The sequence below is a fragment of the Sinocyclocheilus anshuiensis genome, unplaced genomic scaffold (genome assembly GCF_001515605.1).
Source record: "Sinocyclocheilus anshuiensis isolate Anshui unplaced genomic scaffold, SAMN03320099.WGS_v1.1 scaffold176, whole genome shotgun sequence".
NCBI classification, from domain to species: Eukaryota; Metazoa; Chordata; class Actinopteri; order Cypriniformes; family Cyprinidae; genus Sinocyclocheilus; species Sinocyclocheilus anshuiensis.
The window spans coordinates 867,595-882,496 of NW_015555723.1; the positions used below are offsets into that span (position 1 = coordinate 867,595).

General features: G+C 38.2%; 1 protein-coding gene across 1 annotated transcript in view; it reads right to left on the minus strand.

The window, feature by feature from the left end:
- Window positions 1–2,103: 2,103 nt before the first annotated feature.
- Window positions 2,104–14,902, minus strand: part of LOC107672539 (neurogenic locus notch homolog protein 1-like) — a 58,707-nt gene continuing 45,908 nt past the window's right edge. The window contains exons 22-34 of the mRNA XM_016465768.1: window positions 14,566–14,698; window positions 12,943–13,200; window positions 12,720–12,832; window positions 11,328–11,899; window positions 9,773–10,207; window positions 9,547–9,695; window positions 8,425–8,638; window positions 8,094–8,184; window positions 7,762–7,924; window positions 5,818–6,116; window positions 5,545–5,692; window positions 4,800–4,897; window positions 2,104–4,658 (exon numbers count right to left, since the gene is read on the minus strand). Of these exons, the coding sequence (XP_016321254.1) occupies window positions 3,369–4,658; window positions 4,800–4,897; window positions 5,545–5,692; window positions 5,818–6,116; window positions 7,762–7,924; window positions 8,094–8,184; window positions 8,425–8,638; window positions 9,547–9,695; window positions 9,773–10,207; window positions 11,328–11,899; window positions 12,720–12,832; window positions 12,943–13,200; window positions 14,566–14,698 (3,963 nt within the window). The 3' untranslated portion in view covers window positions 2,104–3,368. The remainder of the gene's footprint in view (window positions 4,659–4,799; window positions 4,898–5,544; window positions 5,693–5,817; window positions 6,117–7,761; window positions 7,925–8,093; window positions 8,185–8,424; window positions 8,639–9,546; window positions 9,696–9,772; window positions 10,208–11,327; window positions 11,900–12,719; window positions 12,833–12,942; window positions 13,201–14,565; window positions 14,699–14,902) is intronic.

The following is a 14,902-nucleotide window of genomic DNA, read 5'->3' on the forward strand; positions in this document are numbered from 1 at the left end:
ATAACAAAAAAATGTATGTCATTAACGCGTTAATTTTGACAGCCCTAAGATATTAGGCTCTCTCTCTCTCTCTCTCTCTCTATATATATATAAATGGCAATTTCACACCTTGACACTAATTCATCTTGAAAAGACTTTCATTGAGCAATCATTCACCTCCCTGCACTGCCCTGCTCTGAGTCTTACAGGCACTACAAAACACTGCCTTTGACTTTACTATTTATTAATGTGAAGTCATACTTTGGGCAAAGTTTTTACCCGATGCACTGTAAAACCATGCAGCAGATGCAGAGGTGTGGTCATTGTGGATTATGTAAGCTGGTCTGATTTAACTGATGCAGTCTACATTTTTGGATTAATAAGAAAATATATGCATCCATTTCTCTCAATGCTGAGAAGACTGAAGCTGCACTATGAGCTGGGTAGCAGTGCTAGTACTCATTCTACTTTCATATTAGAGGTTGTAAGTGTCATAATGGATGGGAATAAATAAAGAAATAAGCTATGTCTGACTAAACAAAAACAGTGAACATGTGGAAGGTAATTCATTCGGTGATATTTGTGACCGTGGACCACAAAACCAGTCATAAGGGTCAATTTCTCGAAATTGAGATTTATAAATCATCTGAAAGCTGAATAAATAAGCTTTCCATTGATGTATGGTTTGTTAGGAAAGGACAATATTTGGCCGAGATACAACTATTTGACAATCTGGAATCTGAGGGTGCAAAAAAATCAAAATATTGTGAAAATCACCTTTAAAGTTGTCCAAATGAAGTTCTTAGCAATGCATATTACTAATCAAAAATTAAGTTTTAATATATTTACGGTAGGAAATGTACAAAATATCTTCATGGAACATGATCTTTACTTAATATCCTAATGATTTTTGGCATAAAAGAAAAATCGATAATTTTGACCCATACAATGTATTTTTGGCTATTGCTACAAATACCCAAGCGAATTAAGACTGGTTTTGTGCTCCAGGGTCACATTTGCTTTTGATGTCCACATGTCAGATAGATTCTCTGAAAAAAATTATATAAAGTCTTACTTGAATGTCATGATATGCTTTTGACATTATGTTGTGTAAATCACAACATATCTACAATAGTTTCTATTCCATATTTGTTAGATTTTTTTTGTTGTTGTGAATTTTGTGTTAGCCTATAGCTTTAACTCGAAAGGAGGCGAATGGTATCTAATTTGAAAGTGTCTGAAATGAACACCATGTTTCAACACTTATGTGCAATGTCACATACAAGTAACACTGGTGATGCTTCACTCCAGTTCAGTGCATTGGGGAACAGTGGCCTTATATAATTAATCATTAAAGAGCCTGAACTGCTGAAAGACAGACATTGTTATATGGATGCTATAGAAAAACAAATCATGAAATCCTACTATTACCATAGTTTTTTAAAAGGATGGTCCAAAAAGGTTATTTAGCAGCATCAGAACGAATTACTTTCATTAATATTTAGCTAAGTCTTTTCCTTCTTGTGGCATCACAGCAAGCTCATCGATTTCAAGGTCTGTGTGATCCCTTAGTAACAAATAATTTTGTTGTGGGGCCCAGAACAAAATTGTTATGGGTGAGCCTCTCAAAATGAGTACCTAATGTGGTACTCGTAGTACCTAAAGTGGACGTTTGAAGGCTGTTTGTCCCCGTAGTTCAAGTGAACCACTAGTGCGTTCACAGCTTTACATGCGTTTGTCCTCTCAGCAGCAGAGGGCGCTGTTGATAGTCCTAAGAATTTCAGAAGATGGCGCTGCAGGCTAATGCAATAAAACGATGAGCAGCCTCTGATATGCTTATGTAAGTTTAGCTCATGCCGTAAATAATTTCGTTATAATATAAGAAAAAAATTAAAACCTTTTTCTTTGATATTTAAACCTAGCTTGGTATAGCATGAGGGGGCAAAAGCAAACCATTTTAATGCTTCGTCAATATATCTGTTTTTAGTTGCTTTGATATTACTCAAGCTAAAGTTTGTAAGAAATATTTTTGCTAAATAAGCTAGACAGGTCATAAAGAAAGTGTTAGAGCAGACTGAGAAATACAACGGAGACTTACATTTGAATACACATTGGTATCTTTTATTAATCAAAGAAACTTGTACAGACAGTAGAACTGACAAAATACTCTGCGTGTAAACTACACATTTGCAGATAGGTAACATTTACAGATGTGTTATACTCAGTGCTGTTCAAATCTGATGCACTTGGAAGTACTAATGGCTTAAAGAGGATATATGACACCACCTCATCCCTTTATGGGACCTTATTTTTGTAATTTTGTGAAAACTATTGGTGGTCAACAAATAGTCATAATAATTAATCATCTAATTATGTTATTCTGTATGTCATATCCTCTAATAATTTGTGTGTATACATTTCTTATAGTCTCTACCCCAGTGATACTGAGAAAAAAATATACGTTCTGCATATGATAGAAAACAACTACGTAGCATTAAAATATTTAAAACTTTCATGGCACACTTAAGATTTCTGAAACAAAATCCTGTTTACATAACAAATGCATACAATATATCTATTTACATTAGCCATAGGCTCAAACGAAGATACAAAACTGAAGTACAGCAAAGAGAAGTTCAATTTGAAACACCTCCATAAAACCCCAGACACTTTTAGCCACGTGACCAGTTCTACAAAATTGGAGGAAAAAGATACAGAGAACTTGATATTGGCACCTGTTTCATACAAGGCAATATAATTTCTTGTAAGTAGCTCAGATCCTCACTTTCACATCCACACTTACAGTGGACGTTTAGAAATCTGTGCTTTTGCATGAATTTAATATACAAGAGAGAGAGAAAGAAAGCAAATCTCTTTGAACTATACAAATTTTCAATTATAATACCACTACATAATTGTAGTATAAACCTTGTAGCACAAAAAAAAAAAGATGAGAACTTAACCGTAACAAATATCAGAAAAAACATTAAACAAATTCAATCATTCATCTTCTAATAATGGAAAAGCAGCATGGTTCAAACAACATAAATCTACTTTAACACTGAAGTTTGTTGTATAAAAACATGCTCGCTAAAATGCCCGTACAAGAACTTTGCGTTTTTACAATATTAGGTATAATTAATCAAACAAAAATGAAGGCCGATCAACTGAAATAAGACCAATAAATACCCAGTGTGTACATTCGAGTACAGTGTATTGCGGTCAATAGCATTATTTTTAAGATAATTTATTTTGCCCAAATTTCAAAATAAATGGTGAAAAAAGTATAAATAACAAAATACCAATAAATTAAAAAAATATATGGTTAGTACAAGAGCATATAAAAGACCTTCAGTAAGCAGGCTTATGGTGCCTTCAAATTTTTTTTTTTACTTGAACTGCTCCGATATGTGTCCGATTTGCGACTGCATGCTGGTGGGCGGGCTGGAAATGCCCTCCGACCAGTCAGACATGTTGGAATGAGGCGATGAACTGGACCACTGGTCTGGTGAACCCGGAGACGGCGTGAGGAATGGGTGGTCAGGCCCTTGGAGTTGGTGGCTGGGGGTGTTGGTGTCCATTGGGGCTGAGTGACTGTGCTGGGAAGGTGGCGTCAGGAACTGCGTTCCCGCCATGCTGGGGCCCAGAGAGGATGGGTTCAGCAGCTGGGTCTCCTGGGGGATGATGGTGTGGATGCTCTGCTGGAGCTCCGGTCCACCCAATTCGCCGCCGAGCAAATTTTGGCTCACGCCGCTGGGTGGATTGGAAATCTGGTGCTGCAGCTGGACGTTCGTCTGCTGCTGTCTCTGTTGCATGTTCTGCTGCATCATTAGATGCGGCTGTGTGGTGAGGTGAGTGTTCTGCAGGCTTTGATAGTTCATCATCTGAGACAGCGTGGCGGGACGGCCGTTGTGAAGAGACGTCATCAGGCCAGATTGGTGAAGGTTGGCCTGACCTGAGGCGTTCCTCATGGCTCCGAATTGATTTTGCAGACCCATGCTATTGTGCATCCGCCCGAGCCATTCGCATTGGCTATTCATGATGTTAGAGCCGTTAGATCCGGTCACTGGAAGATGGGTGAGACGAGGGGGTAACGGATCGAACTGTATATGGGCCAGTTCTTGCTTGTTGCCCATCCCCAGGTGGTTGACGCCCATGTGGGTGTCTGAGATACCCTGTAAGTGATTAAGCGACATGGAGGGTGATTGCTGGAAAGGTGATGTCATCAGGGGTGAGGAGGCGACGTCAGATATGTACCCGTGAGGCGACTCCAACGAATCGACCGGCGAGAGCACAGCTGAGCTGTCTTGTAAGTTTCCCTTTCCATCCTGTGCCTTCTTCCTTTTGACTTTCATATCTTTGCAACCGATGCCTTTTGTGCTTGGCTTGCGGGGTTTTTTACTATGTACGGAGGGCTTCATGCTACCCATTAAGGCATTGGGGGAGCAGAGAGGCGGGGGGGGGGGGGTGCAGAGGGGGGCGCTGTGCATGGGAGGGCTGCGGACCAGGTTGTATTCGTCGTTGAGCCGCACGATGTCGTGATGCATTCTGTCCTGAGCGATATCCCGCGGGAGCCGATCCATATGGTCTGTGATCTCCCGATTAGCGAAATGCTCGAGAAGAACTTTAGCAGTCTCGTAACTTCCTTCTCTTGCCGCCAAGAATAGAGGAGTCTCCTCCTGAATGGCAAAATAGTTGGTAAGCCAAAAGCATTTTGAAAACGTTTTTGTACTTATGTTAATACGAATATTATGTGAGGTGTGTTATGTCTAAAATATCATAGCATTATTTGTGATACAAACTAATCAAGTGCTGCTTACCTTATTGTTCTGCATATCTTTATTTGCCCCGTTCTTAAGCAATACCATCGCTGCATCTACGTTGTTCACAGCTGCTGCCCAGTGAAGTGCAGATTTACCTGTAGCACAAACAGAAACCACTTCAGCATGTGTTCCATTACATTCACTGAGGAAACAACAATAGCAATATATAGTAATAAATGTAATAGTGATAAAACAGTAACAAATCTAAAAATGTATCTAGTATACATTAACAGTAAAATATCACCATATATTATACATTACCAGTGAAATGTTTGAACAAATCTACTCATTCTTACTACATTCTACATTCTTACTATTTTCCACATTTTAGAATATAGTAAAGTCATAAAATTCTATTTCAATCTATTCTAAAATGTAATTTACTCCTGTGATGACAAAGCTGAATTTTCAGCAGCCATTTTTTTCAGTATTCATTGTCACATAATTCTTCAGAAATCATTCTAATCTGCTGATTTGGTGTTCAAAAAACATAATGTGCCACCTGATTTACCTTGTAAATGTAATAATAATAATTTATTATTAACATTTATTTAAAAAATCATGGCTTAGGTTTTCTGTCTGCAAAATTCTTTTTAAGCATTTCAAAATTAGCCTTTAGATCAGATCATCTAGAAAGACGTTTAAGATAATGAGAAACATAAAAAGCATTTTTAAACATTTGACTGGTAGTGTATGCTGCATTCAAGTGAATCAATGAAGTATGGCAGTGTAATAGTCATACCAGAATCATCAATGGCATTGACATCAGCATGGCAGTTGATGAGTTCCTCCACCATGCCCTCGACTGCAAGTCTTGCTGCCAGTATCAGAGGTGTGGTGCCATCATGCATGCGGGCATCCAGGTCTGTGGCACGGTTCCGTATCAAAATCTGCACAAGGACAAAAGTTAACATGTTTTAGAAAACCGAGATGATGCATCGATTGGTGGAAATACACAACATTAAACCTCCTACATATTACTCTGTATTCTCTTATGCAATTGTGGCTCACATACCTGGAAGACCCCTTGTGCATCTGCAGCCACAGCAGCATGTAATGGAGTCCGTCCCATATTGTCCTGGATGTTGGCATCTGCACTGGCCTCCAGGAGCCTTTTTGCAGCATCTGAGCGGGCATAGCGGGCAGCCAGGTGTAGGGAGGTCTCACCCGTACGGTCTGTCTGGTTGTGAAGGTTGGCACCTTGGTAGATGAAGTCATTGATGACGTTGGCTGAAGCATCCTCCTCTTCCTCGCTGTTTCCTGTTTCTAGTCCTCCTCCACTACAGGATGCAATCATTAGTGGAGTAAAGCCATCTAGAGAGGAAAAAGAGAGTGAAGATTTTGTTTACATTTATGTAGCAGAAGCTTTATGCTAAGAAGACATTCATTTTTCAAATTCTAAATTCCTTTATGACCATTCTTCAGAATTAATTGTAATATATATATAAGCATATATATAAACATATTTAAAAAAAAAAAAATGTCCCCAAATTTCAGGTTTTCATCATTATTTCCGCTACACAATTCGAAGAGGAAACCCTGAGACAAATGAAAGTTAGTTGAAAGAGCAAAACTTTTCCTAGTAGAACTAGTGTGAGGGCAACCCAAACCTAAAAAAATGTTTTCCTCAAAGTGATGGACCAAAGTAATGCCAGAGAAACAAACAAATCGAAGTTGGATTTGACACGCTGCCTTTCTGAATCGCCCCAGATCGCTTCGCTAACGATTGTAATCAAGCATGGAGGTTTGGTAAATCTCAGGGACGCTGGCCACGCTTTGAAATTTCAACTGCTGGTAAAACAGAGTATTATCACCTCAGAGAAGCTGCTTTCTTTGCTGACGTCGACAGGGGTTTCTCGGCTTCAAAAGAATAGCTATTCCCAGATCAGTCCCGATTTGGTCGATTTTAAAACATCAATCCACACAAAGAGGAAAAAAAAAAGGAAAAACAGCTTGCAAAGAGATAGCAAAAGAATGTTGCCTTTGACAATCTTAAAAGTGTTGTCAGGGGTATATTGGTGCTTATAGAAAGAGAGGATGAGCATATCATAAAGAGTTTTAATTAACAAAACACATGTAAGCAGAATGATATCACAGGATGAATCGGTAAGACTGGTAAAAATGTGCTAAGTCCCCAGGGTTTACAGCTTTCAGACAGAGACTTTGAAGTGGATTCGTTTCCCCACAGGGCCCTGAGCATTAACACCTACTTAGAGCTCAATTCAGTTCCTCATCCCAGCACTCGACAGCACACACACACACACACACACACACACACACACACTGTGTATAAAACCGGAGAACATGTGTAATCCATAAGCAAAGAATGCCTTTTACGCTGGCTGAGTTCTCATAAAAAAATCAGAATGAATATCTCCTTATGTCTGTTAACTAGACAAGTAAAATGATTTCCCTGTGTAGATAAATAAAAAATAACATCAGCCAAAATATACTATTTATCTACCTAATAACTACATGGTCAATGAGGCCACATTTTTATATAAGATTTATATGTCACCCTGGACCACAAAACCAGTCATAAGGGTCAATTTCTCGAAATTGACATTTATACCTCATCTGAAAGCTGAATAAATAAGCTTTCCATTGATGTATGGTTTATTACGATCGGACAATATTTGGCTGAGATACAACTATTTGAAAATCTGGAATCTGAGGGTGCGCAAAAAAATCTAAATATTGAGACACATATATATATATATATATATTTATAATTTAAAGCAAATATAATAAAGTTCTAAATTTAAATGAATAAAATGCATTATTGTATATTTTAATATTAATATTTTAATATAAATTATAATTAAATTATATAATTCTAAATATAATAAAAAAATGAAATTGAAATATATAAAATTTTTATATTATATTGTAATTTAAAAGTCATCAATAGCCAATAACAAAACCACTACCACAAAAAATTAATACAACAATGCCTAACCTGGTCCTCGGGCATTGACATCCATGCAGTCGTTCTCTATCTCGCCCTGAGGGGGTGTGGGAGCGATGGATGGGATGCGTAGATCGGCTGCGTCCAAGTGCTGCTGTGTCCACTGCCGGTGATCTGGCTGATCGTCTAAATCAAGCATCGCCTGCTCTTCTGACTAAAAATTGAGAATGAGACATTAACAAATTGAAAACACGTATTTTAATTAATTGTATTACTTAATGCAAGAATACTAATTGTAAGACGCTTCTATGTGAATTTTATGATAGTGGTGATGTCTGTTTTTTCTTTTATCTTGTCAGTGGGAAATGTGTTGCTCTGCTCACCCTGAAGCGTTTCGTGTCTGATGGTTCTTCTTCTCCCCATTCATTCTGGTTGTCATCCATTAATGATATGTCTGAACAGTTCTTAAGTGGCCTGTTTTCAAAAAAATAACCCATTAGACATGCCAAAATAACTTTTTTAACACCCAGCTAAATTACTTTAAAGACTGTTCTCCAACACCAAAAGCCATCATTGATTATCAACCTCCACCTACTTCCTAAAACCCAGTTAATTAAATTAAAAACAACAGATGATCATTACTTCAAATTAAAACGTCTTCCTCCATCATAGTTTGTCCCTTCAAACCCGACACCCAAAGATAACGTGACTGACCTCAGACCAACAGAGTCTTCGCCAACCGGCTCCCTCCTCTTCTTCTTGCTGGGCTCGCTGGTCTTGAAACCCTCCGGAAACCAGAGTTGACCGTGTTCGCGGCGGCGTTTACGGGAGGCGACCATTCCCACAGCGACAAAGGCCAGCAGTGCCAGTCCTGCCAGAACCACGTAGACTGGATAGAGCTCTATGGCCGGCGGTCCATCAATCTTACCTGCCACAGGAAGCACAGTTGACATGTCAAACCCACAGAAAGGACAAGAATATGTCCCTCATGCAACAATGAGGCACAAATTGCTTCAGATGGGCGGACAAACTAAAGCGAGGCACGCGTTCGCATTCGTAGTAATCAGAATTGCTAACCACTCCTCATCAAAAAGAAGGAGCTGGCAAATAAGAAAAGGAGGAGGACAGAAAAAAGAGAAAAGAAAGAACACCTCATCTCCCCTTTCTCAGCCCAGGGTACCAGGAGACAACTTTACCAGTTCTTCTTTAAGGGGAAAAAAAGGGAGGGATTAATGAACTTCAAATTACTGCGCACACTTTAAGCTGTAAAGACGAAGGATTTATTAGGATTTTCGAGATAACAAAGACTCCCAACTTCTAGCACACTCCCGATCAATTTTTCTCCTCTCTTTTTTCATGCTCTCTCCACTAACGATTTTGAAATGATAAACTCTGCTCACCTAAACCCTTGGAGATGCATTAAGTCCTGGTACATTCAACAAGGTTAAGGTTGCAGAAGCCCCCATCATTTTAGATTCAAACCATGAATGGGCTATATGCATGTATGTGAGAGTGTCTTGTTGGGCCAAATGAGTTGACATGATTTGCATCAATTAACTATTTTTGGTGCCTGGAGCCAGTGGATCTGCCCTCAGACTGCTGCATTGATTGTTTAGTCTGTCTAATGCACAAAGAACATTTGCTTCATTGTTATAAGGAAGAAACGCACAAACTTCAAAGTGATCCCTGTAATCCGTGGTAGGAGGTGGTGGGGTTAAAGGTTGGGGAGGGGGGGGGTGGTGCTGAATACATTGAGTAAGATGGGAGGCCTAGTCTTGATTAAGGGCATTATGGGAGAATGTGAGGCACACGACAATGCTCGTGCCAAACACTCACTTGTGACGGCCTCGATTATGTAAGGCATATTCAGACTGCCGCTGGAAGCCAGGGCTCCGAGGAAAGCCGCCACATCGTTTGCACTCTGGAAGCACTCAGAGGTTTGTTGGTAGCATTGGCGGTTGTCAATCTCCAAATATACCACCGAGCTGATGGAAATCAAAAGCATGATTTTTATTCAAACATATTATTAAAGCATACACAGGCTCAACTTTCACATACATACCCTTTGATCTGCATCTCGTCCAGTTCTCTGCGTTTTCTCCCTCCTTCCACCGCTATATTGTAAATGATGCTTTTTACGGAGCTCAAGACGTTGCTAGAAGCATCGCTCCAGCCATCTAGTGATCGTTTGATGTTGTGCTTTCTCAGCTCCTGCTCGTTGCCGTAATATGGGTAGATCATTTCCTCTCCCTTGCTGTCACGCCGGAAAACAACGTTGGTGTGGAGCACTCGGCTGAGCTCCCGCAGAAATCCAAAGGAGTTGTTTCGGAGCTGTTCAGGCAAAATGTGGACCACCAAAACCAGGAGTCCAGCAGCTAACTTCTCGGGTATGTTGCTGGCACAGTCCAGGCCGTCCCATTCACACTCTGCATTATTGCAGCCCTGGTCACAGTGGCCATCTGCATAGTGGTCTTTGCAATACTGGTCGTAGAGTGGACTATGAGAGAGGAAAGCAGAGTTTAGAAATAGCATTCAATCTGGATTAACGGAGCTAAAAAGCTTCTGATTCTAGTTTTACAAGGTTTTTAGATGGCTTAAAATGATAGACTACAAGCTTGTGGACCAGGTTTTGACCTGTTAGACCATCTGGGTTAAGATGGTTAGAGTTTGTAAACCATCTTGGCCAAGGTACCATCTTCTGAAACTACCCCACAGTGAATTAAGGACCAGTTGCATAAACACATCCATTATGTGTCCATTATGTGCAGTTAGCTAAAAGATAATCGGATAATCTTACTTTTCATTCTCTAATTAGACCAGTCTAGGACCAGTGTATAATTGAGATACTGTTACAGTTGTTAATATTATACAATTATGATGTTATTAATATTATAAAATTAACATTAATTTTTCTATTTTCCATTTTCATTTTAGTTAAAGTTTCAGTAATTTTGTTGGTTGTTTTTGTTATTTGTTATTCTCTTTTTCGTTAAATATGCCTGTTTTTATTTTTATTTTACATCAAATTTAAAAAAAGAGAGGTTGCCTGAAATGAAAAAAAAATAAATAAATTTAACTTTATTTCAGTAAATGTTTATTTTATTTTAAGTTATGAAAATGTTTTTTTTTTTTTTTTAGTCTTAAGCAGTTTATCTAACAGGCGGATTTCATCAATAACAATGTTGAATAAACTATTGCATACTGAATTATAAGCTGAAAGCTAATTACATATTTTACTACGAAATAATGATTTGAGTCAAATAATGTTCACTCAGAAATTCTCTAGCTGTGTCAAAATTACAATAAAAATTTTAAATTCTTAAAAAAAACGGGTATGACTGGAATTTAAATATAATCTAATAAAAACAAATGTAGAAAAAAAAATCATCACAAGATTCTAGTGAAAATAATACTTAAGCGCTGAGCTTCACTAGAAAAATTTCCATGACTTTTTCAGACCTGCTGAAGAGAAATGGTCTGGGAGTTCAAAAATTGTGATTTCCAATTAAAACTCCCTGAGAATTTCTCTTAAGCTTGGTCATTTTAGCTTCAAACTCTATGATTACAAATGTGCAACTTCCCTGAAACTTGTGTAAAAATTCTCAAATAGCACTCACTTGCACTGGCCCTCCAGTCTCTGGCAGTCAAATCCGTCATAGAGGCATCCAGCATTGTGACACTGTTCATCACACTTCCCGTTATTAAAATAGCGCCAGCACTGCAGCCAGGCCGAACAGTTCTGCCACGGGGCATTGAAGTTCAGAGAGCAGTCCCCTCCATCCCAGTCGCAGGCATAATTATTACATGTGCTGTCACAGATCTTATTGCCTTTCTTGTATTCACACTCTGCTATCTCGCATCTCACTGTCACTTCTGGAGCAGGTGTGATATATCGAGCAGGGCCACCTGGGAAGCTGTAGTCCAGGATGTGGCAGAAGAGGCCATTGAAGCCAGTAGGACAGATGCAGTGGTAGTATGGGGCCTCTGAGATATACTCGCACGTGCCTCCATTGTAGCATGGATTGGTTGTGCAGTGACCCTCAGTGGGATACTGGCACTCAGGACCAGTGAAGGCAGGGGTGCACAGGCATTTGGGGCTCTTGTGACCAGAAATGCATGTACCGCCATTTTTACAATGGAGACTACCACAGGCATGAGCATCATACTCACAAGTTGATCCTGTAAAACCCTAAATGAGACATACACAAGTGGTAAAATGTATGCATCGAAGTTTACTGATATTTTTAGCAAATCTATATGTAATGCATTCATTTGAACAAAAATACAGTAAAACAGTATTATTGTTAAAAATAACTGTTATTGTTATTTCTTTTAAATAACTGTTTTGTACTTTAATATATTTTGAAATGTATTTTATTCCTTTGATGGCAAAGATGAATTTTCAGCAGTCATTACTCCAGGCTTCAGTGTCACATAATCCTTCAGAAATCATTCTAATATTCTGATTTGGTGCTCAAGAAACACTTATTATTATTATCATCAATGTTGAAAACAGTTTTGCTGCTTAATATTTTTTATATTTAAATATTTAACAAACCACACTACATTTTTTCAGCTTTCTTTGTTGAAAAGACAATTCTAAATAACAGATTTTTTTTTCATCACTTTGGTGCATTCTTGCTGAATGAAAGTATTATTTTAACATTAGCATGAAAATGATTTTAGAAAATTATATACAATAATTTATATAGACATATAAGAGACATATGTAATTATATAGAATATTTGTGGCCTTGTCACTAAAATGGAAAAGCTAAGGAGAAATAATTGTTTAAAATTCTAAATAATTTATTAATATTAATAATAATATATTATTTATTTATTTATTTACCGCATTTATGTAAATGATGTGTATAGAACCTGATTGATTAGTTCATAATCTATGTGATGGAGATGAAATAACACAGAAGAGGTATTGCAAAACAGTAAAAACGATCCAAAGCAGGTTCAGAAAACCATAGCTAAATGTATCAGAGAATATGACTAACCGGTGGACATTTGCAGATGAAGCCATGAGGAGTGTTACTAGCCACAGCGCAGGTGCCTCCATTACGGCAAGGTTTCCCCTTACAGCCATCAAACACTTTGTCACAGCGCTGACCTGTAGGGATACAACAAACAAGGTAATTATTACACATTTGACAACATAATCAGAATGTAGCGTTACTCTCTAAATCAAAGCAAAATGGTCCACAACATCCTGTGCTATACCTGTGTATCCTGTGCGACAATCGCAGCGGTAGTTGTTCGTGAGCTGGATGCAGCTGTGCGTGCCACGGGGGTCACAAGGGTTGGACAAGCATTCATTGACGTCACCCTCACAGCGTTCCCCCACATATCCGGCTAGGCAGATGCAGTGGTACCCACCCACACTGTCCACACAGCGGCCCTGGTTAAAGCATTTGGGTTCTTGGGTGATGGGGTCGGTGAAGGGTGTGCAGTCGTCAATGTTGATTTCACAGTGCACACCTGAGAGAGAAGCGGAGAGGAAAGGTCATATAAAAGCTACCCTTACTGCAGAGAGGTAGAAATAGGCTCTGTCCAAAACCTAGTGAACTGCCTTGCTAGAATACTGCCTACGTAGACAGCTGTCCTCTAAGGCAGCATAATAGTCATAACTGACTAATTTGGAATGAAGAAACTTGACTTAAATAAAATAGAGTGCAACAGCTGGGTTACTGTAAAATTAGAATAAAATTACCATTAATTTTCTCCATAGTTAACAATGACTTTATAAACCTTTAAAAACTGACCTTACTATGAGCTATGAGGTTGTTAATCAATGATATATGCTTTTGTTGTAGCCATCGGTATGCATTATTTCAACTATTTTTTCTCTCTCATTGTTTAATAGCGGAATTCCTGGTGGAAAAACTACATTACCCATGATTCTACAAAGAAATCACCACCAATCAGAGAATTAAAACAAGTGTATTGTGCCAAAAGAGCACTTTAGTGATTTTTAAACTACTTAAATATTTGTATAGGCTATATATGCATAATTTAAAATAAACATAAAATATTGTTGTTTCTATATACATAGTCAACATGTTTAAATCAACAGTTTTATGCTCATACACATGCAGTATATATATATATATATATATATATATATTATATATATATACACACATATATATTATTTTATTTTATTTTATTTTTTTTATATTTGTTTCATTCACAGTGCTTCATGGGATTGAAGTTCTTGTTGGCCATTCTTGCACCTGTCTTTTTTTCAGATTTTCAAATAGTTATTTGCTTCAATCAAGGTTTGTAATGTTGTGATTCATCCTGTAGCTGGATTGTTTAGTTTATGTCTTATAACTCTTTATACTAAGACTTTAAAAAAAAAAAATCTCTATGGGAAAAATCCTTCCGGAACCAAGGCCACTGAAAAAGCACTCTACTGACTCTAATAGAGATGGATGTTAGTTGCTAAGCTAGCAATAACATACTCTACTCTAAACATAAAAATACAGAGCAAACATAAACATTTGTTTTAATTAGATTAATTTGAGATAATTCCTGATTAATTACATGGGGGAAAAAATTTAAATTAAATAATTTAAGATCAATAGGAGCGTTCATATGATGCCTTAAAATCATAGAGCTACAGACAAAGAGAAAGGATAGTTAACTTTAATACAACGGGGTAATATAACACTTTGAAAGTTTCTGTCCAATTTATAAAATAAGTCCATCTATGAGATGTAATTAAGCATGACTACATCAATCAGAGAGAAACGTCTAAGCCTGCTGATAACAGTTAAGACCTAATTAATGAAGCGTGGAACGGGCAAAAAGAGCAAACCAGAGGAGGAAGTGATAGCTGACCTTGTGTTCCCCGGGGACAGGAGCATTTGTAGGTATTGATCAGGTCGATGCATGTGCCTCCGTTCTGGCAGGGCTGAGACAGACACTCATTGATCTCATCAGAGCAGTTCACTCCATGATAACCTGGCACGCACTTCAAGAAACAAGAGAAAGAGTGAGGCGAATTAATGCCAAACATAAAACAAGCCTGTTTTTGTTTACTTGGCAGTTTCTTCCTTCTTTGCCAAACAAGCAATTCTTTTACAAAGAAGGGAGATTTAGCGGGCATTAACCTAATTGCGCTTTTCCACTGCATGGTACGGCACGGTACGGCTCGGTACGGTTCACTTTTGGGGGG